Source organism: Ranitomeya imitator, chromosome 1 (assembly GCF_032444005.1).
Source record: "Ranitomeya imitator isolate aRanImi1 chromosome 1, aRanImi1.pri, whole genome shotgun sequence".
In the NCBI taxonomy this organism is placed as follows: Eukaryota; Metazoa; Chordata; class Amphibia; order Anura; family Dendrobatidae; genus Ranitomeya; species Ranitomeya imitator.
This window is the reverse complement of record NC_091282.1, coordinates 1,122,194,381-1,122,218,604: the sequence shown is the minus strand read 5'-3', so window position 1 is coordinate 1,122,218,604 and position 24,224 is coordinate 1,122,194,381. Positions and strand designations below refer to the sequence as shown.

Sequence of the window (24,224 nt, the reverse complement as noted above, 5' to 3'; positions counted from 1 at the left end):
CGTGTTTGTCACTGTCTCCTGTGTGGTACTATCTGCAGTGGTGAAGCTAGCGCCCCTTGCCAGCCAGTAAACTAGCCAGGGCAGTGCTAGGTGACAGCGAAGGACGAGGTTCCTGATGGCAGTGGGGGGAGGACCCACGCAGGGCATTAGGGGAGTGCATGGACAGGCTCAGGTTTGAGCTCAGGTGGTGACCTTCCCCCATTTCTCTATCAGAAGGGCCTTCCTCTCCCCATTTCCATCTCATTGTGTGTGTGTTGCGCTGTTCGCTGACCGACCCCCCATTGGGTAGTGTCACATTGTGATACCATCATACACTGGAGAATCATATATGAGGCCCATCATACACTAGAGCATCATATATGGGGCCAATTATACACTGGAGCATCATATATGGGGCCCATTATACCCTGGAGCATCATATATGGGGCCCATCATACACTGGAGCATCATATATGGGGTCCATTATACACTAGAGCATGATATGGGCCCATCATACACTGGAGCGATATATTGGTCCATCATATACTGGAACATCATATATGGGGCCATTATACTGTATATCGAGCATTATATGGGGACTATTCTGTATGGAGCATTATATGAGGCCCATTCTGCATGGAGCAATATATGGGGCCCATCATGTACTTAATGTCGCATTATATGGGACTCATCATACTGTATGGAGCAATATATGGGGCTCACTATTCTCTATGGGGGGCATTGTATACTTTATGGAGCATTATATGGGGCCTATTATATATGAAGCAATATATGGTGCTCATAATACTGTATGGGAAAATATATGTGGCTCATTATGCTGTATGGAGCATTATATGGGCAAATTAATCTGTATGGAACTTTATATGTGGCTCAGTATACTATATGGAGCATTATATGGGCAAATTAAACTGTATGAAGCAATATATGGGACTCATTATTCTGTATGGAGCACTATGTGGTTCCCATAATACTGTATGAAGGGCTATATTGTCCGGTTTCTGAGCTATTGTAGAAATTACAATAGATATCCCTCATGTAATATAAGAAGTAAGTTAAATCTTTGGCATTGTACTATACATATATTTCTCTGCCGTATCGGTGCATCATGAATTGTGGTATATGTTAAAAGGGGCCAACGAAAACCAGGAGCCGTCCCTGGATTGACTATTATAATGTAGGGATTCACTCCCAGGTAGACATTAATTAGCGTTCACACAGGTAATGCTATTTGGTCCAAACAGGTGCAATATTATTAATTTTATATAAATCCAAAGGATTCAAAACCAAAAACAGTCTCTGCTGGGCACAAAGGTATACATCAAATAAACAGTTTAATTAGCAGTTCACATATGTCAGTGGGGGCTCACCTGAGCAGATTACAATACTTTCACACACAGAACAGACACAATCCCACCAGTCACTGTATCTCCCTCAGTCCGAGACCCAACAGCTTCCAGCGCCAAACATAAGTGTTCAATGGCGGGCATGGTTCACACTGAACATGATGTAGCTTCCATATGTTTCTCTGCAGCTCCAATAAACAGATTGCTCAGCTTTCCTAGGTGATACATGCAGTCTTCATTCAGAGAGAGACTGTTAAATATTAATTATCAATTAAATTATTCTTATTCTCAATTCTGTACTGGGCACATTGCTTCTTGCTGACATTACAAGAAGCTATTTCTGTGTATGTAGCTCAGAGTATAAGTCAACACCATATAGAGGGAACACGTGCTCTGTGGGACATATAAACAACGTCTCTTAGGTGGGTGTGGAGTTGTCACGTGGGAGCTGTCACCTCCTGCCTTCACCATCATTCTCCATGGACATCAGACAAGTCACACAAGGAAGGAACAGCTGGTAGCCATGATGACTTCAGACTTCACACAGACAGACGGCTTTTACCATTCAGAACTTTGGGAAAGATGAGTAACAAGCGCTGATATTTACAAATGGACAATCTGTTTGTAACTATTTTACCTATTTTATGTTTTGCTGCAATGTGGTTTTTCTGTGGACATTTCAATAAACCACTACATTTTTTACGAAAATATCATGACATTTTTTCTTTAAGAGTAACGCACCTGGTAAAGTCCTAATTAAATAAATGTGCGAAATAAGCATATTTAACATTGGCCAAGTCAGCCAGTTTTGATTTTTTTGTGCTATTTTTGCATTAATTTCCTTCACCTTGCACACAGGGGAAAAGAAGAGCTTTGCTAAACGTCAATTGTGCAAGTTTTCAGGAATTCCACTACAAAACTTCAAGTCACAAAGATCTCACAGAACCTCTGAGTAAGGAAACTTAACAGGTGCCAGACGGTTTGACAAGCACTAGCATTAGAAGTGCTAAAAACAGACGTGCTGATGACCAGTGCCCAGCGTTGTTTAACAGAGACCCTGGCATATCTTTGTCCCAGCTACAGCTAACATTTTGGCTGGTTACTCACCAGCAGCACACTTGACTCTGCTCTACACCCAGCAGACTGACACACCTAGAGATACCGGCCCTTGTTCTTGGCTACTGCAAGCTAGGTGCATCTAGTCCAGTAAGAGACTATTGTGCCCTAACTGGGAGGACAGTGAAAGAAGAGAACCTACACTGAGAAGAAGATCCTCCAACAACAATAATAATGATCACAAATATTTCAATTTTATTGACAGATAAAGCATAAAAAACAATTTAACTACGATTTAACCCAGTTCTACCTGACTGTACTACAGTGTTCATTGGGTTTTCATCACTGTGATCGACACCTTACCAAGCACAATAGCACAAGATGATACCTTATTTTATTCTAACATGCTTGATGAAATCGGAAACGCAGTCTTTAGCTGATCCCAAAATGAAGAAAAATAGCAGCAACACTCCAAATGTTGGTGAAAAAAATCCTTAGACTTGCATGGACAAGGTTGTGTGGGCAAGGACAAGTGCAGATTATGCAAAAAAGAGATATCCAGGTATCTGGACCCGTGGAAGCGTGAATAACGTGAAACGGCCGTCGTCCTGTTTCTCTTTTCTGCATAATCTGCACTTGTCCTTGCCCGCACAACCTTGCCCATGCAATTCTTTGTAAAATAAAGGACTAAGGATTTTTTTTCACCAACATTTGGAGTGTTGCTGCTATTTTTCTTCATTTTGGGATTTCTTCATGTGGCTTTCCAGCAAGCACCTTCAACAGCGTGATTAAACCACTGTATTGTGTCCGTGATTCCACGTCTACTCTGCGATAATAGTAAGTAAAGTGCGCTACTCAGTGCCATTCGCTTTTTTCTTGCTTTTGGCAGTCTTTAGCTGAGATGCGAGCACACGCTTATATGTAAACTTTCAGTGCATGACAGATGCTTTCATTTTCCTCAAAAGGGGTTTCCATAAGCAATATATATTGACTACTCATAGGATAGGTGATAAATGTATAACTACTGGGGTTGTGACCGCTGGGAGTCCCGTTAATCGCGAGAAGATGGGGCACATTTTATGCCATAAAAAGGAAAACCAGGGGAACATAAAATAATATATGCATTATCTACACGAAGGAAAATGTATAATTTGAAGCAGGCTGGGGGACTTATAGAATTTCCTGAAGATTTTATTTTAACCTCAAACACCAATTATTCTTTGGTGTTTGTGATCATGCACTGTTGAATGGGAAGGTTTAGGGCACAAAATGCACCTATAAATTAATCATATTAAATTTGCTCACATCAAATTTTTGGGATTTTTTTCTGGCTCAAAGTTCCAGATCTCATTTTTTTATACAGCCAACGATTACAGTTTCTTTCTGACTGCAGCTGCCACTAGGGGGAGCTCACTGGACAGGAATTATACTTCCTACTGAAGTGTAATCAATCCTCATGCAATGAGCTCCCCCTAGTGTCAGCAGAAATAATTCTTCAATTGACACTGAAACTATCCTATAAACAATGTGTAGAAACTGTCTCTGTAAATACCTGCTGTAAAGGTTATTCTATCCACCAACATAGAAGAGGATTCTTTACTGTTAGGGCAGTGAGAATCTGGAATTGCTTGCCTGAGGAGGTGGTGATGGCGAACTCAGTCGAGGGGTTCAGGAGAGGCCTGGATGTCTTCCTGGAGCAATACAATATTGTATCATACAATTATTAGGTTCTGTAGAAGGACGTAGATCTGGGGATTTATTATGAAGGAATATAGGCTGAACTGGATGGACAAATGTCTTTTTTCGGCCTTACTAACTATGTTATACATATAAGACATCCAAAGGGTGAGTGCCACAATATAAGTGGATAAAACACTTCTGTGATTGGTTACATTACTTATACTTCTGTCACACTTCTAGAAGTAAGATAGCACATGATGAGAAGGAAGATAAGGTGAGCTCCTCCATTAGGGAAACATTAAATGGGGGCAGACCTAACACTTGCCCTGCACAACCTTAAGCTCTCTAGTGTACCTAGATAAGCTCTTTCACCCCTTGCGGTGAGCACATTCCTGTCCCTGTCTTACCCAGGGAACAAACCTGATAAGTGTGCAGGGCAGCAGGAACAATAGTCATGCTCTAACATAAAGACATAAAGAGAAACAGACAAGGAAAAAAGAAACAGCAATCACTCAACATGCGCCCATACTAAAGAAACGGGAGAAGGGAAGGAAAAGGCCAAACCAAATAGTAGATAAGGTAAAGGAAGTCACTCAAATAAACTGCTAAATGGATATCTCCATAGCCGACTCCTAAAAGACATCTCCTCACATGGCTCTCACCTACAGCTCCAAATCAGGTTATAGAAAGCTATCACTGCCAAATTCTCAAGCTAAGAGGTGAGTATTTCTAAGCGGAGAAAATCAGAACAGATGAGATATCTCAGGATGAGGAGCTCTAGGAGACAAACAGAACTGTTTAACCCTTTCAACAACAGAGCAAGGGAAATCTGCACAGCTTACTGGAAGGCAAAGCAGATGCAACCAGTGCAGCTGAACATGTAGGCAGACGCCGTGATCTTGTGACCCCTCTCTGACCCGCTAGTGAAAACTTCAGAATATATCAGTGATACATAAATAATACTTATTTTGTAAAGACAGTAACATTGTAATGGCAAAGTGCAATAAAAACAGTTTGCGGATGATGTCATAGACCACATTTCATGCATTTATTTGGGCAGTTCTGCTTTTGTAATTCTGTGAGATTACAAGTTGCTTTTCAGAAAACAGTGATTAATATTTCCTGTAATCTTTTATTAACCTGCAAAGTGTTTACAAGCTGCAAACATCTGTAAGAGATTATGGATGTTCACTGATGTCATTCCGGAGACATTTATGGCTGTGTGAAAGTTTTACATATAGAGGAATAACAAGGATGGGATTGTTCATCTGCAGGAAATGTTCTTGGTTCTCTCAAAAACATGAACATAAAATAAAATAATTGGCCAGTTTTCACAGTCTGTTTAGAAATCTGCAATGCTAATTAATATTATGTGTATTATTATTATTACTGGAGAAATTGAAGGCACCTCATGAATATCTTCATACTATCTTCATACTTGCCAACTGTAGCACATCCAGCGATACAATTTCCAATTTGGTTTCTGTCCCACTGTCCATGTAGATTGGCAGTGTGTCTTGACTATAGGTGTGTCTGTGTTACAGATAAAGTTGAAAATATGGTTGAGCAAGGAGCCGGCACATCATTGCTGCACCGTCCACTGTGAATGAAGTCTGACGCATCTGCAATCATTTCATGTCCCATGACATTCTCAGGTCAGGTGATTGGCGACAGTGACCATTGAACAGAGAAGCAGAATAAACAGGCAAGTGGGAATGCTTGTGTGGTGCCCCAGGGTCCTGGTCGTCACAGTAGCATTGCTTTCCTCATGGGGAGAGTGATGTTACGTTTGGAAGCGATGAAGGATGTCTTTTATCAGGTAACCACCATACACACATGTTCACACTCCAGGCCACAAGGGGGAGTTTTTGATCCTATTTCTAGGTGACTCCCCTGAATATCTATAATATAACGCTGGGAGCGTCATTCTGTCCGTAGCCTTTATAGACTGCGCAGGCGCGACGCTCCTAGCGTTGCATTATATCCAGTGTCAGAAAAAAAAAATGGCACCGTAAAGCGCGGACTGCCATGAGCAGGGGGACATTTATGATCCGTAACCCGGACATGGGGACACCGTGGACATGATTGAACCCTGATGATGCTGTGGCAGTTCATGCCACAGCAATTTGTTACTTATGCCACTTGATTCCTTTCCGCCGCCATTTTCTTGGTCCTCCTGCTGCAGGAATCGGCGCCTGCGCAGTCCGCGCTTTCCGGCACCATTTTCTTGAATACTGCGCAGGCGCCGATCACGGCAGCAGGAGGACCAAGAAAATGGCGGTGGAAAGGAATCAGGTGGCGCAAGTAACAAATTGCTGTGGCATGAAGCTGTGGCACTTCATGCCACAGCAATTTGTTACTTACGCCACCTGATTCCTTTCCGCCGCCATTTTCTTGGTCCTGCTGCCGGAATCAGCGCCTGCGCAATCCGCGCTTTCCAGCTCCATTTTCTTGAAGACACACTGCAGTGTGTCTTCAAGAAAATGGCGCCAGAAAGCGCGGATTGCGCAGGCGCCGATTCCGGCAGCAGGAGGACAAAGAAAATGGCGGCGGAAAGGAATCAGGTAGCGTGTGCACAGGATCCGCACATGACAGAACGGGGGCGCAGGATGGAAGCAGCACATGACAGGATGGGGGCAGCAAATGACAGAATGGAGGCGCAGGATGGGTGCAGCATATGTCAGAATGGAGGCACAGGATGGGTGCAGCACATGTGAGAATGGGGGCGCAGGATGGGAGCAGCACATGTCAGAATGGGGGTGCAGGATGGGAGCAGCACATGACAGAATGGGGGTGCAGGATGGGTGCAGCACATGACAGGATGGGGGCACAGGATGGAGCAGCTCATGACAGGATGGGGGCACAGGATGGAGCAGCTCATGACAGGATGGGGATGCAGGATGGAGCAGCACATGACAGGATGGGGACGCAGGATGGAGCAGCACATGACAGGATGGGGATGCAGGATGGAGCAGCACATGACAGGATGGGGACGCAGGATGGAGCAGCACATACCAGGATGGAGACCATATACCAATATAAATGCTCGCCACCCGGGCGTAGAACGTGTTCAATAGCTAGTGCATATATATTGTGATTTGGAGGGAAAGTGGGTCAGAAAGTGCCAGGAAGCAGAATGTAGCAGTCTGAGGCAGGAAGAACGTACGAAGGGGCCGTGTAGTATGAAGTACTACAGCTCCTAAAGAAAGAGACATACAGGAAGCCGAACATTGTTCAGTGAGCGTGCAGGAGAGCAATGCACAGGAGAGTGACACCAGGGGGAGGACAGCAGCAAGCAGACTGTCTCACTGGCAAAGAACAGATAACCGGCAGCCGGATCACTGAGGTTGTAATGGACTCTAAGACTTACATCAGAAACCGGCAGGACAGCTGAATTGCAAGTTACCTGCCACACACACCTGAGGACACAGTAACACATAGAGCCCAGGGCGTGATAGAGTCCCTGTAAAAAGGCTCAAGTTACCTGTCATACAGGTATTGTCCTATCCTATATGGGGGACAGAGAGAAGAACTGTCATAGGCAGTAAGGGACTACAACACCACCGCGCTAGAGGAAGGCTTTTAACTCCACCTGGTAAAGGGGACTCTGGATTCGCTTCCAAGCTGGCCGGACCCTGCCTGTCCCTGTGATCTGGTGCCCTGGACTGTGGCTGCCTGAAGTCTTCAGTAAACTAGGTAAAGAGACTGCAAACTTGTGTCCTCATTTCTTACTGCACCATTCACAACCATCTTCCATCTACACGCAGGGAGCCCTAGGGATAAACTTCACCTCTGGGAAGTTATACCATCTAGCTGCCATGACATCACCCCAGAGGACCACTTAAAGCAGCGTTGTTCCCCACGGACCGAATACCACGGTGGCGTCACAAACATAAACTTTATTCAATTATCCCTTTTACATGGGCGCCCAGGGCCACGGACCGGGTCGCCACCGTGACATCCCCTGTGAACACCGGACCCGGTACCGGGTACTCCACGGCCCTGGCGGGCGACTCACTTGTGTGCAGGCATTATACTGTGTGTGGGTAAACAGTTGAGGGCATGATATTATGTGTGATTGGTTGTTGTGGTGTCACACTGTGTAGGAGCAAAGGAGGAGGCGTATAATGTGGGAGGCATCATACTTTGTAAGGGGAGTTTAATGTGGGTAGGCTGTGGGAAAATGTACTTTTGGTGGTTGTGGTGACATCATACTGTGTGTGGGGGGACACTGGGGACATCATATAATGTTTTCATGGACACTACAGTGGCATCTAAAAGTTTGGACACTCCTGGTCAAAAATAATGTTAATGTCAACAGTTAAGCAACCTTCAGCTTGTGCTTTTTGAGTAGTCTATTGTGAATTTTCAAGTGCTCCCCAGATCAACACCTGGTCGTCTAATGGTTAGACTGAGACCTGGAGAGGCGTACAAGCCACAGTGTTTTGCACCCACTGTGAAATTTGGTGGAGGATCGGTGATTTTCCGGGGATGCTTCAGCAAGGCTGGAATTGGGCAGGTTGTTTTTTGGGAATAACGTATGAATCAAGCCGCATACAAGATTATCATGGACAAACAGTTGATTCCTTCTGCTCAGGCAATGTTTCCCAACTCTGAGGACTGTTTTTTTCCAGCAGGACAATGCGCCATGCCACACAGCTAGGTCAATCAAGGTGTGGATGAAGGACCACCACATCAAATCCCTGTCATGGCCAACCCAATCTCCAGAGCTGAACTCCATTGAAAACCTATGGAATGTAATCAAGAGGAAGATGGATAGTTACAAACCATCAAATACAGAAGAACTGCTTAAGTTTTTGTACCAGGAGTGGCATAAGGTCACCCAGGAGCAGTATGAAATACTAGTGGAAAGCATGCCAAGACACATGAAAGCTGTGAATAAAAATCATGGTTATTCCACTAAATATTGACTTCTGAACACTTCCTGAGTTAAAAGATTATTTTTGTTGTTTCTAAATGATTATTCATTTTTTTTTTTTGCATTAATTGAGGTCTGCAAGCAATGCATTTTTTTGTTATTTTGACCATTTTTCATTTTCAGAAAATAAATACAAAATGTGTTGCTTGGAACTTCGGAGACATGTTGTCAGTAGTTTATAGAATAAAAAAACAATTTACATTTTACTCAAAAATATACCTATAATGAGAAAAATCAGACAAACTGAACATTTTGCAGTGGTCTCTTAATTTTTCCCAGAACTGTATATATATATAAACTATATAAAATATATATATAAACCAAGAATCTGCAAAGACCCTAGTCCATGCCCTCATCATCTCCCGCCTTGACTACTGTAACCTCTTGCTCTGTGGCCTCCCCTCTAACACTCTTGCACCCCTCCAATCTATTCTGAACTCTGCTGCCCGACTAATCCACCTGTCACCCCGCTATTCCCCGGCCTCTCCCCTCTGTCAATCCCTGCACTGGCTCCCCATGACCCAGAGACTCCAGTACAAAAGCCTAACCATGACATACAAAGCCATCCACAACCTGTCTCCTCCATACATCTGTGACCTCGTCTCCCGGTACTTTCCTGCACGCAACCTCCGATCCTCACAAGATCTCCTTCTCTACTTCCCTATTATCTCCTCTTCGCACAATCGCATACAAGATTTCTCTCGTGCATCCCCCCTACTCTGGAATTCTCTACCACAACATATCAGACTCTCGCCTACCATCGAAACCTTCAAAAAGAACCTGAAGACCCACCTCTTCCGACAACCTACAACCTGCAGTAACCACCGATTGACCAAACCGCTGCACGGCCAGCTCTACCCTCACCTACTGTATCCTCACCCATCCCTTGTAGATTGTGAGCCCTCGCGGGCAGGGTCCTCTCTCCTCCTGTACCAGTTGTGACTTGTATTGTTCAAGATTATTGTACTTGTTTTATTATGTATACCCCTCCTCACATGTAAAGCGCCATGGAATAAATGGCGCTATAATAATAAATAATAATAATAATAATAATCATATATATATACATATATATATATATATATATATATATATATATATATTTGGCCTAAATATATACTGTCTATAAATATATATATTTAGTCTCAAAAACATAGTAAATATGTTATCTTTAACTTTAGCACTTTTAGAGATCATTTAATCTTCAACTTGCTTAACTGTTCACCAGTGGTGTCCGAACGTTTACATGCCACTGTATGAGACATAACACTGTTTTTGTGGAATACTAGGTGCATTATATTGTGTGTGGGTGCACTAAGGGAATCATACTGTGGGGGAATAAAGATATATAAAAAATTAGCATATATCGCAGAGTCCAATCACGGTGCAGGCACCGGAGAATCCTGACTGCACGCACTGTGCACACTATGAGGATTCACAAGTCTGCAGTCACATAGAGTGACTGAAGATTTGAACCCCAAGCCTGGACAACCACATTAAATAATAAACTATAATAAAACTTAAAATTATAATAACACCTTTTGGGACAATAAGCAGGTAGGTGAATCAGATGGTGCATATGTGACACCCCAGGAATCCAGTTTCTACAGTGGCATTGCCTGCCTCTGGGGGAGGGTAATGCCATGCCTGGAAGCGAGAAGGGATCCTCTTAACAGGTAACACTACATACAACACTTTTCTGACTCCAGGCCAGAAGGGGGAGCTTTAGACCCGGTTTCAGAGTAGCTTCCCTATAAGTCCTGGCTTGGAGGAGGAGTTAGACTGTCCTGGTAGCCCTGGGGCCTCCGCTCCACCTGTGGGGAGCAAAACCATCTAAGTTGCATCACCATTGGCCCTAGCGGACCCCTTTAAGCAGCGTCGGTCATCCCTAGCCAAATACCACAGGTGGCGTCACGAACATTTTTTCATTAGACTTTTCCCAATACACTTTATTTCCCCTTTAATTGGACGCCCAGGGCCACGGACCGGGTAACTGCTGCCGTGACACATCCCTTTAAGAACCGGCCCAGTTCTGAGTACCCCACAGCCCTGGCTGGCGCTCCACATACCGAAGTTCACATTATCTTTTTTGTTATGCAAAGAAAGAGAACGGAAACTTAGAAATGCAAAATGTTAAAGTTTTTTTTAAAATGTAACACAACAGTGAACCTTAATATGAGGGTAGTATATTCCTTGCTAAAAAGGTATCTATTGTGACTAGTGTTGAGCATTCCGATACCGCAAGTATCGGGTATCGGCCGATACTTGCGGTATCGGAATTCCGATACCGAGTTCCGATATTTTTGTGATATCGGGAATCGGTATCGGATCCATATTAAGGTGTAAAATAAAGAATTAAAATAAAAAATATTGATAAACTCACCTCTCCGGAGGCCCCTGGACATCACCGCTGGTAACCGAAAGCCTTGTTTGTTTAAAATGAGCGCGTTTAGGGACTTCCATGACGTCACGGCTTCTGATTGGTTGCGTGCCGCTCATGTGACCGCCACGCGACCAATCAGAAGCCGCGACGTCATTCTCAGGCCCTAAACTCCTCATTCTAGGAATTTAGGACCTGAGAATGACGTCGCGGCTTCTGATTGGTCGCGTGGCGGTCACATGAGCGGCACGCGACCAATCAGAAGCCGCGACGTCATTCTCAGGTCCTAAACGCGCTCATTTTAAGCAAAGAAAGTTACCAGCGGTGATGTCCAGGGGCCTCCGGAGAGGTGAGCATATCAATATTTTTTATTTTAATTCTTTATTTTACACATTAATATGGATCCCAGGGCCTGAAGGAGAGTTTCCTCTCCTTCAGACCCTGGGAACCATCAGGATACCTTCCGATACTTGGTGTCCCATTGACTTGTATTGGTATCAGATATCGGTATCGGTGATATCCGATACTTTTCGGATATCGGCCGATACTATCCGATACCGATACTTTCAAGTATCGGACGGTATCGCTCAACACTAATTGTGACATATTTTTTAGATTTTCATATAGTTTTTCATTTGCCCATCTAGAAGCACAAAATATTGAATTATATGGGCAGAGTGTGATGTATAACACAGTCCGTATGTGATAAGATAAATAAATAGGACCGAGCTGTAATTATATGTTATATAGTCGTGTTACACTTTGTAACCTACAAGTGTACAAAGATATTATACAGTCACCATGCGACAAGTGGGCCTGTGTGACTTCAAATGCCAGGGCTGAATTTTAGTCCCAGTCCGGCCCTGGTCGCCCGTCCTGAGACTGCTACTCATCTTTCCGGCTGCCACAGTCCTGCTTTGTACTCTCTACTCTTCTCGTCTTCGGTCTTCCACTCTTCTAGAGCAGAAGACCGAAGACAAGGATAGTGAACATATAAATATAATCATTTCTTGTTTTTTATCCCCTTCTCAGCCCTTTAAAGAATTTAGTAATATGTTGAATTGAATTACGAATTTTTTTTTTTAATTCTGGCGGATCCTAATTCTTCAGACAGTATGTAGGGAATATGACTTTGAATCTGCTTACTCCACATTAGGTGCAGGATAAGACAAACAAATTTGCGTCTGACTTTGGAGGCAATCACCTGTCACTACTGGCTATTTCTATGGATTGATATGTCCTGCATGTCTTACAATGATAACATACAAAGAAATTAATGGAGGTTTCTAAGCTGAGACAACCCCTTTCAGAATGCTGACCCAAAAGTCTTCAGCAGGTTGTCTCATGTCAAACTCCTGGTGGCAAATAGTTAATTGCGCTGGGTAAGGCTGCTTTCAGCCAGGCAGTTTCAGGGCAGCCACTGTAGTGGAAATGTAGTGTTAGGCTGGTTTCACATTTAAAAACGCAGCGTTTAAAATGCAAACACAGGTGGTGAAAAAAACGCATGTAAACGCGTGCAAACACTGCGTTTTTTAGACGCATGCGTTTTTGCATGTGGTAAAAAAACGCGGCATTTTGATGCGTTTACATGCGTTTTTTCCTGCGTTTGCGTTTTTGAAACGCATGATGAGAAGTGTGTGACAGCTGCCAATCATCAAAATCAACTAGAAAACCCACTATAAACAGAAATAGCTAGGGTTAGGGTTAGGATCCCTAGGGTTAGGGTTAGAGTTAGGATCCCTAGCGTTAGGGTTAGGGTTAGGATCCCTAGGGTTAGGGTTAGGATCCCTAGGGTTAGGGTTAGGGTTAGGATCCCTAGGGTTAGGGTTAGGATTAGGGTTAGGGGTAGGGTTAGGGTTAGGGTTATGGGTAGGGGTAGGGTTAGGGGTAGGGTTAGGGTTAGGATCCCTAGGGTTAGAGTTAGGGTTTGGATCCCTTTATCACCTTTATGGTGGGGGGTGGCTTATCAGTGTGTATTCTTGTTTTTTTCTATTGAAGCGCATGCGTTTAAAAACGCAAGCAAACGCATGTGCTTAAAAACGCATGCGTTTACATAGACAGCAATACGTTTTTTGCAGCAAAAAAAAGCCTCTAGAAATTACTACATGTTGCATTTCCGCAACAAAACGCAAGCATAGAAATGACGCATGCGTCGTCAAATGCGGCAAAACGCATGCAAAAAACGCATGCGTGTTTAATGTTAAGTATAGGAAAAAAACGCATGCACTTTTTTGCGCTAAAACGCAGCGGCAAAAACCGCAAATGTGAAACCAACCTTACCTGGGGTCCATTCCGGCTCTAGTCCAACAGAACAGGAGCTTTTAGTATTAAATGACTCTTTGTTCTGACTCATGCAACGGTGTCCAAAGCACAAGAGGTGTCCCTCTTCAATGTCCCTGATAGGGCATTTGGACAGGGACTGTATGAGACACCCCCTTTAAGGCGGTGATTTGTTGTATATACTGTAGATTGAGGGTGAACCCTCAAAATGATCTCCTCTGGTCAGAAACCTCAACACTGGTTACAGTTTACTATGGAACATTTACAATATAAGCAATGCTAAACAATGCAAAATGTATCATTTGGGGTTTTAAGCTGAAATTATGAAAAGTCTAATATCCTAGAATATGTTTTTATAAGCTGAAATTATGAAAAACCTTTGGTCTTCTATCTCAGAATGTTTTATTAACCACCTAAATTTCATTTTTTTCCCATATTATCCTATTTGCACATTTATAGATTGGATAATCGCTATATTTTAATGCAATTACCTTTCAGACTGTACATGCAGCTTATATGTTATATATCTTCATTTTCTTGAATAAAAATGTGAACAAATAGTAAATAATAGTGCGGAAAAAACTAGATAGCTAGAGCTTCGTGTGAATAGCTGGATTATAGTGCCCTCTAGAGGCTCCATGCGTTATTACTCACAGGCAAAAATACATCATACACCATAATAATATTTTTGCCTATGACACCTTTTGTGCTGCTTTGCAGTTTGTTTTAAATGGGCAAAAGACCAGATAAGTACTTTCCCCTGAATAAACAAAGGTTCTGGTATTTTTATTACATGGACACTGAGTGTTTGCTAGGCATATATCCACATCTGCATCAGTTCTCCATGGATTGCTGCACATGTATCATATTATGTTCTGTAATAACTGAAGACTGGCTGCAGCTTTTCCTGGAATAATCATCCTGGTGTTTGTGGTGCTGAGAACGTAGAGTGGTCAGCTGGTTAGTGGGTCGCTTCCTAAAAGGGGTTGTTGTTTGTGATAAGTTAACTCGCTTTAAATGGGTTAACGGGAAATACAAAATGACTGCTCATATACCCTCGGCAGCGTGTTAATCATACTGTCACACCGCCAATATAAAATGCGCACTCCCTCTAGGTGAGCGGGAATGTGTCTGTCCAGAAAGCGGCAGCATGACACCTGGCAGCAGATTATTTCCCATGGGAACACAAGGAACAGACATTGAAATGTTGAGAGGCTGTTTCATATAAACCCCCTCAAATGACAAAGGGGTTCTCCCTTCATTTGTAGGAAAAAGGGTTAAATCCCCAGAGGCAAGAAGCCTTCTTTATCATGAGAACCATTAAAGGGGTTGTCTGGCCAAAACTAATAAGTCTGCAGTCACTCTTCCAGCGCACAGCTTTTTCTGCCACACCTGCCTAAAACTTTTGCACAGTACTTGTATATGCTCATTTTTAGGAAGCACCATCAATAACAGGTGGGCGTCAGTGCCATACGAGCCACAATTCAAATTTTTTAATAGGTACCCGACTATTACCTGCCTTTAATGGTATTGATCTTCTCATATGAGCCAAAGGGACCTTTAACAGTCACTTAAAGGGGTACTCCCATTTCCAAGATCTTATCTCAATATTTAGTAGGTGTAATAATAATATTAGCAAATACCTCCACTTAGAAATGTAGTAGAGTTTTTTTTAATCGCTGTGTCTCTTTCCTCATGTGCAGGCATTGCAGGACCTTAAGTATCAATGCATATAGTGAAAGTTAGTTAGCTAGTTGCTAGCGGTCGTAACCATGGATACCTAAGGTCTTGCAATGCCTGCACACGAGGAAAGAGACATAAAAACTATGCTATATTTCTAATTGGAGGTATTTGCTAATATTATTATTATCACACCTACTACATATTGTGATAGGATCTTGGAAATGGGAATACAACTTTAAGCTTAAAAACTTTGTGAATGCAGCTCATGCAGTCATAATATTTCTGTCTTGGGTTGCAGCCCCATTTCTCAGTCTCTCACTCTCAGCTAGCTACTTAAAGGGCCACTGTCACCCCCTCCAGCCGTTATAAACTAAAAGAGCCACCTTGTGCAGCAGTAATGCTGCATTCTAACAAGGTGGCTCTTTTAGTTTTTGGTGCATTTATTCCCAAAATAAACTGTTTTATAACTTCTCCAAAATACCTGTCTTTAGCCAGGGAGGCAGGTCCTCATCCCCTGCTTGAAACGCCACACTGCCGTCACTCAAATCTTCAGGGGCTGCGGGCGCCGCCCTCTCCACGCTGTTTTCACATGAATTCCGGTGCCTGCGCTGTGTAGTACTGGCTGGTGCAGACGCAGTGAACTCTGGCCGTCTGACCTCACTGCCAGGCTTGCAGGCTGCGCCTCTGCGGGCAGTGCGGCCACCCACCTTGGTAATCCCAGCCCCGCAGTGTGTTATGCATTATGCACAGTGCGGGGCTGGGATTAACAGGCCGCACAGGCGCAGTCTGCAAGCCTGGCTGTGACGTCAGACGGCCAGAGCTCACTGCGCCTGCACCAGACAGTACTACACAGCGCATTTGCCAGAATTACCAGATGGACAGTCCGGCCCTGGTAGCGAGGTTGTGTTGTCAGTAATTATTACCAATGCAACCCCCGGTGCATATTCACAGGTGTAATTTTAAGCACCTTGGCCCTAGTGCAAAATCTGTAACATAACCTCCCTACCGGTCTTGCACCTTTTACATTATATATATTCTAGAAAAGAAAAAAATGGTGCACATGGGTCATCAAATGAAAACAACAAAAAGAGCTTAAAATAAAACTAAAGGTACTGTCACACCAGACGATATCGCTAGCGATCCGTGACGTTGCAGCGTCCTCGCTAGCGATATCGTCCAGTGTGACAGGCAGCAGCGATCAGGCCCCTGCTGTGCTGTCGCTGGTCAGGGAAGAAAGTCCAGAACTTTATTTCGTCGCTGGACTCCCCGTAGACATCGCTGAATCGGCGTGTGTGACACCGATTCAGCGATGTCTTCACTGGTAACCAGGGTAAACATCGGGTAACTAAGCGCAGGGCCGCGCTTAGTAACCCGATGTTTACCCTGGTTACCAGCGTAAAAAAACAAACAGTACATACTTACATTCAGCTGTCTGTCCCTTGCCGTCTGGTTCCTGCACTGACTGCTGGCCGTAAAGTGAAAGCAGAGCACAGCCACAGCGGTGAGTCACCGCTGTGTGACTCACCGCTGTGCTGTGCTTTCACTTTCACTTTACGGCCAGCAGTCAGTGCAGGAACCAGACGGCAAGGGACAGACAGCTGAATGTAAGTATGTAGTGTTTGTTTTTTTACGCTGGTAACCAGGGTAAACATCGGGTTACTAAGCGCGGCCCTGCGCTTAGTTACCCGATGTTTACCCTGGTTACCGGGGACCTCGGGATCGTTGGTCGCTGGAGAGCTGTCTGTGTGACAGCTCTCCAGCGACCAAACAGCGACGCTGCAGCGATCCGGATCGTTGTCGGTATCGCTGCAGCGTCGCTAAGTGTGACGGTACCTTAAGTTGCTAACTTGACAGCGTCGCGTTGGAGGAATATCAATCATGCAGCAGGATGCTGCAGCCAAGGGTTTCACCAGATTCTGAAGAGAAGGACAAAACACAGAAGATAACGACCTCCTTAATCTCCTTTACCGGATTGACGAATTGCACATACAGTGAGGGGCTACGATTAAGAAGATTAAGAACTTCTGAATTGTAATTACAATGAGTTTCAGAGTCAGACTGACCTCCTCATCAGGCATGGAGTCTTCTCATGTGGCTAAAGGACGTTGGAGTTCTATAAGTCATTAGGGTCTGGGTACAACTTCCACCGCTGAATCACACACAGTATACTGAGTCTTTGGTAGCTGGTAATATTGTACCACATTGTGTAATGTAATCTGTGTTTGCATTCTAATTTTATACTTTTCAGTTATTATTGTCAGAAATGATTTTACACATTTAACCTGATGTTACACCAACTGTTGGCAAAGTGATGTCTTCAATAAAGATTACAGTATATCCACAAATTCCTTTTACCACCTAACAAATGTCAAACCAAACCATGATTTTAACTAAGCGTGATGAAAGGAAGAAGAGATTCTGGATTCAAACACATGGGAAAGTAGACACGGCAGGATAATCATCCAAATGATCCCTCATCATAAGATGTGTCTGCCAAAGCAGCAATGCCTAATGGGAGATAATTCTTTAGTCCCATAATCTAGTATGGGAATCATTTTAAGCTTCATTATAGTGTGCATTACTGGCATTAGGCAATGACTGTACAAAGATGCCAAAATTATGAGAAGTAACAGGTCACAGGGTCTACATAGAACAAGATCATTGACGTACAGCAGTCCAATAATTTCATCTGACAGTTGAGCCAGTTGGAAGAGACAATGACACTTGGCAAGTATAAAGAATCTATATTATAAAGTAATATTGGATACATTTACCACTGGAAATTTCCAAACTACAGTTTATTGTGTTTAGTTTTAAGCATAATCATAAACTATAAACACTACATACAATATAAATACGCTTTAGAGGGGAGCGGCCAGCATGTTTTACGTATGATAGTAATGGTATGGTTGTCCGCCTATGACCCCTTTTTTTGTAAAGATCCAATATGCCGATCATGAGAAATCTAGAGTAGAAGCCATATGCAAACCAGCTTGGAAATGTACTGGTGATTTGTCCCTGCACTTTGAAGGGGCAGTCCAAGTACATTATCAGTGCATTTCTAGCAAGTAAAAATGGCAAATTGTTCCTTGTACTTCTTGATTTTTAGTAATGCAGTAAGATCAAAAGTAGCAATAATTCCATAAAAGGTGTTATAAACGTTATTTTTATTATCACAAATGTGGTTTAAACATAATTTTTCTGGTCCTTTATAATATGTAAGTATTACAGATTCTCCTCCTGTACTTGGTGTACTTGGTGGTGCAGTCTTCCTCACAAACGGTAAAGCACTCCTTTTGTCAATGGCTTCTGATAGAGGAACACATGACCAGACCTGTCCATCAATCTCATCCAATTGAAATAGCTTTCTCATGTGCAGTTGTATTCAATTGGACGAGGCTGATGGACCGGTCTGGTCACATGTTTTATCAGCAGCCATTGAGAAAAGGAGCACTGTGCGGTCTGTGAGGAAGGCGGCACTACCAAATACAGGAGGGGAAGCTGTAACACATACATATTAGTAAGGGCCACAAAATCAGGTCCCAAACAAATCTGTTAATATAAAGATTAAGGTGGGAACCTCTTTAAAGAGAACCTGTCACTTGATTCATGCTGTCCAAACTGTGGGCAACATGACTCGTAGTCTGAGATTACAGACAGGCATATTTTTCTCTGAAATGCTTCAGCATTTCAGAAAAAATATACTTTAAAGGGAACCTGTCACCCCCAAAATCAAAGGTGAGCTATGCCCACCAGCATCAGGGGCTTATCTACAGCATTCTGTAATGCCCCAGATGTATCCTGAAAGATGAGAAATAAAGGTTAGATTATAGTCACTTGGCCGTGCGGTCCGATCCAATGGGAGTCGCGGTCCGGTCCGGGGCCTCCCATCTTCTTACAATGACGTCCTCTTCTTGTATTCATGCTGCGGCTCTGGCACAGGCATACTTTGTCTGCCCTGTTGAGGGCAGAGCAAAGCACTGCAGTGCGCAGGTGCTGGGCCTCTCTGACCTTTCCCGGCGCCTGCGCATTGCAGTACTTTGCTCTGCCCTCAACAGGGCAGACAAAGTACGCCTGCGCCGGAGTCGCAGCATGAAGACAAGAAGAGGACGTCATCGTAAGAAGATGGGAGGCCCCGGACCGGACAGTGACGCCCATCGGACCGGACCACAGCGGGACCGCCCCTGGGTGAGTATAATCTAACCTCTTTTTCTCATCTTTCAGGATACATCGGGGGCTTATCTACAGCATTCCAGAATGCTGTAGATAAGCCCCTGGTGCTGGTGGGCTTAGCTCACCTTCGATTTTGGGGGTGACAAATTCCCTTTAAAGACCAAACCCGAAGACCAGACTAGTTTGACGCTGTGCCTGTCTAGCTTCTCCCAGTGCTGCTCTAGGTGATTGGCAAGTGTAAGGTTTTTAGACTATTTGCCATGTCTGCTGTTATTTTCAGTAGAACCTAGTTTTCTCTGTCGGCCATTTTGCTTTCTGCTGCTCTACCTTGCCCTTAACCAGTATGGAGTTTTCAGTTTCTATGTTTTCACCCTGTTCTCTGTCACTTGCCCTTTAAATCCGCCTCAGCTGTTTAATCAGTGCTTCAGAATCAAGTCTACAGTTTACCTGTCACCTTGCTCCCGGAAGTCTTCGACTTATTATCCTAACCACCTTCTACTTCGGATCCTTGGACATGTGTGGACTCCTTCAGCTTACCATCAACATTTGCAAGGGAAGTAAGAGAGAGGAAACTTGAACCTATTTCTGTGACTTGCTGGACTTAAGGTTTATTGCTGCCCGTCTTGTCTCCTGCCTTGTACCTGCGACGGTGTTGACGCTTTCTTGTATGAAGTAATACAAGAACTACTTAAACAAGCCTGTGTCTTCTGTGTTTCCTCGCACCCAAGCACAAGACTCTATACAGATTGTAGTTTATATTTGACAGTAGGTCTCACACTATCAAAGTGACCTGTCAATCACTTGCTGCGCTGCTGGGAAAAGCTTGACTGGGGCAGCACCAGATTAGTCTGGTCTCCAGCTATGGTCCCTGGCTCGATCTATAAAGCACCACTCCAGCCATTTTTTTTCAGCGCTGGAGTGGTGCTTCTAATCTAAGGTACCTACATGTAGTCTTATATTTATCCGTCGGCGCCTTCACCTTTTATCAGCAACGCTTCAATCCTGCGGTTCTATCTTGTGACGCAATTTCTGACTGTCCGAAAGACAAAAGTATCAGTCACAAGTGCTCGATGTAAGTCTATGAGAGACAGAAAGAGGTTCTCATACACTTACATCAAAAAGTGACCTCCGACTCGCTCCAGAAAACACTGAAGCAATCCATTAAGTCATAACTTGCTAAACACCCACTGGAATGGCACCAACAGAAGATGAAGATGCTGGCGAATAAGTATACTTCTAGGGTCAGGGAACTTAGAAGATTAGAAGCATCGCCCCAGCTCGGAAATTAAAAAAATACTAGACTGGTGCTTTAAAGTATATATTTTTTGAAACGTTGGCATTTCAGAGAAAATTATACCTGGATGCAATCATGCAACCAGGCTCAGATTCATGCTGCCCATTGTTTGCACACCAGGAATCAGGTGACAGGTTCCCTTTACAGTGCGATAAGTGGCATAACTGATTGACCTTAGGCTATGTGCACACGTAGGAAATGTGGTGCAGAATTTTCTGCACTAAATCTGCATCTCTTGGCAGAATCCACAGCTGCGGATTTGCTGCGGCTTTTATGTGGTTTTTATGCGGGTTTTAGTGCGATTTTTGTGCGGAATTGATGCAGATTTTGTGCAGTTTTTGAGCAGATTTTACCACTGCGGATTTCTATTAATGGAGGGGTGCAGAAATGCTGCAGAACTGCACAAAAGAAGTGACATGCACTTCTTTGAAATCTGCAGCGTTTCTGCGCGGATTTTTCTGCACCATGTGCACAGCTTTTTTTTTTCACATTGATTTACATTGCACTGTAAATCACAGTGCGGTTCTGCAGCGTTTCTGCTGCAGGAAAAAACGCTGCAGAACTGCACAAAATCTGCACTAAACCTGCATCGTGTGCACATACCCTTACAGATGTAATACTTACTTGTGTGGATTGGAGATACCTTTGACTGAAAACTTGTTTCCGAGACAGAGACGGAGAAGTGAGTGCATTGTCTATGTCTTGGTCCAGCTGATCCAGTTTCATTATTAACAGCACCATAGAATCCAGTCTTGATGGTTCTCTGACATGTCTAAATTTCTAGAAAAAAAAATCTTACATTTTTAGTCTTTTCATTAACTAGAATAAAAGAATATTACTGTACATTGCACTCGTAGAGATATGACACATCTATTATTATTATTATTATTATTATTATTATTATTAATAAAGAGGATTTTCAACTCTGTTGCACTGATCAGTAAAGAAAGTTGGCATAGTTGACATTTCTGGCAAGATTAATGAGGCACATGTTACTCTCCACTGCCTCCAAAAAGAGTTAATGTTTTTAGCTGGGATACCACCCTAAGGAATATGACAATATTTTGACTATCTATACGTCTATAACAGAAAAACATCATCTTATGTCTCTGTACGAAATCCAAGGCCTACAAAGATACAGTATGGAGGCACAGACATATGTGTTATATAGAGATCAGATCATTGATTTGCAACAAATCAAAGTTGTGATGAATTTCACGAAAAATTTATATTTACAAGAATCTTAATTTACTCATTAATATTCATAAATCCAGTGAAATGTTGGCTATTCAGCTGCCATATTGTCAGATTGTTTTGAGGCCGGGGAAGGTCTGAAAAAACAAAAGATTATACTCATCTGTCATAGGCTCATAGCCCATCACCTTAGCTCCCCACCTTTTCCATCAGTCTCTGCTCTGGGTCTTCTGGACTCCTGTCTTCTGGCTCTGACTAGGCCTCATAGAGACAAGTGAGGTGTGATGCACATCATTGACCTTGTCCCAAAGGCTGCAGGCTGGAGGATGCAAAGTTAAAGAGGTTGTCTGGTCTTAAGCTATGTGACTGCATACTTGTGATTTCTCACATCGAGCACACTGCTCTCCTAGATAATTCTCCAGTGCTTGCGCAAGTAGAGGGAGGTTATGTGACCGCAAACATGCAATATGTATACTCATTCAAACTAGTCTGTTTTTGGCCTGGCTCAGTACACTTGCATTGAGCGAGGCCATGCCCATCTAGCTGGGAGCATGCATATCGCATACTTGCAGACACATGACACCCACTCCCGGCCCAGGAGAATCCTGACAGTGTGCAGTGCTCACAATGTAAGGGTTCACAAATCTGCAGTTGCATAGAGTGACTGCAGACTTGCACATTAGACCAGACAGCCACTCGAATTGGTAATGACCTGGCCTGGAGTGTTATGAAGGCAATCCAGTGACACAGTGTGCCAGCAATCAGAGCACATACAGTGATCTGACAATAACCCAAAAACAATAGAACGAGCTCTGAGACGTGGAATCTCTGTAGACCGCAATACCTGAACCTATCCTAAACACAACTAAAGGCAGCTGTGGATTGCGCCTTTCACTACCTATGCAACTCGGCACAGCCTGAGGAGCTGACTAGCCTGAAGATAGAAAAACAAACCTGACTTGCCTCAGAGAAATACCCCAAAGGAAAAGGCAGCCCCCCACATATAATGACTGTTAGCAAGATGAAAAGACAAACGTAGGGATGAAATAGATTCAGCAAAGTGAGGCCCGATATTCTAGATAGAGCGAGGATAGCAAAGAGAACTTTGCAGTCTACAAAAAACCCTAAAGCAAAAAACCACGCAAAGGGGGCAAAAAGACCCACCGTGCCGAACTAACGGCATGGCGGTGCACCCTTTGCGTCTCAGAGCTTCCAGCAAAAACGAATAGACAAGCTGGACAGAAAAAGTAGCAAAAAAACAAAGAAGCACTTATCTAAGCAGAGCAGCAGGCCACAGGAAAGATCCAGAAGCTCAGGTCCAACACTGGAACATTGACAAGGAGCAAGGAAGACAGAATCAGGTGGAGTTAAATAGCAAAGCAGCCAACGAGCTCACCAGAACACCTGAGGGAGGAAGCTCAGAAGCTGCAGTACCACTTGTGACCACAGGAGTGAATTCAGCCACAGAATTCACAACAGTACCCCCCCTTGAGGAGGGGTCACCGAACCCTCACCAGAGCCCCCAGGCCGACCAGGATGAGCCACATGAAAGGCACGAACAAGATCTGGAGCATGGACATCAGAGGCAAAAACCCAGGAATTATCTTCCTGAGCATAACCCTTCCATTTAACCAGATACTGGAGTTTCCGTCTAGAAACACGAGAATCCAAAATTTTCTCCACAATATACTCCAATTCCCCCTCCACCAAAACCGGGGCAGGAGGCTCAACAGATGGAACCATAGGTGCCACGTATCTCCGCAACAATGACCTATGGAATACATTATGTATGGAAAAGGAGTCTGGGAGGGTCAGACGAAAAGACACAGGATTGAGAATCTCAGAAATCCTATACGGACCAATAAAACGAGGTTTAAATTTAGGAGAGGAAACCTTCATAGGAATATGACGAGAAGATAACCAAACCAGCTCCCGAACACGAAGTCGGGGACCCACACGGCGTCTGCGATTAGCAAAAAGTTGAGCCTTCTCCTGGGACAAGGTCAAATTGTCCACTACCTGAGTCCAGATCTGCTGCAACCTGTCCACCACAGAATCCACACCAGGACAGTCCGAAGACTCAACCTGTCCTGAAGAGAAACGAGGATGGAACCCAGAATTGCAGAAAAATGGAGAGACCAATGTCGCCGAGCTGGCCCGATTATTAAGGGCGAACTCAGCCAACGGCAAAAAGGACACCCA

At 43.7% G+C, this 24,224-nt stretch overlaps 1 protein-coding gene across 1 annotated transcript in view; it reads right to left on the bottom strand.

Annotated features, from left to right (window-relative positions):
* The window catches only part of DLC1 (DLC1 Rho GTPase activating protein), a 670,870-nt gene that overhangs the window by 529,989 nt on the left and 116,657 nt on the right, over positions 1–24,224 (bottom strand). The window contains exon 2 of the mRNA XM_069744429.1: positions 21,453–21,608. Coding sequence (XP_069600530.1) covers positions 21,453–21,608 — 156 coding nt within the window. The remainder of the gene's footprint in view (positions 1–21,452; positions 21,609–24,224) is intronic.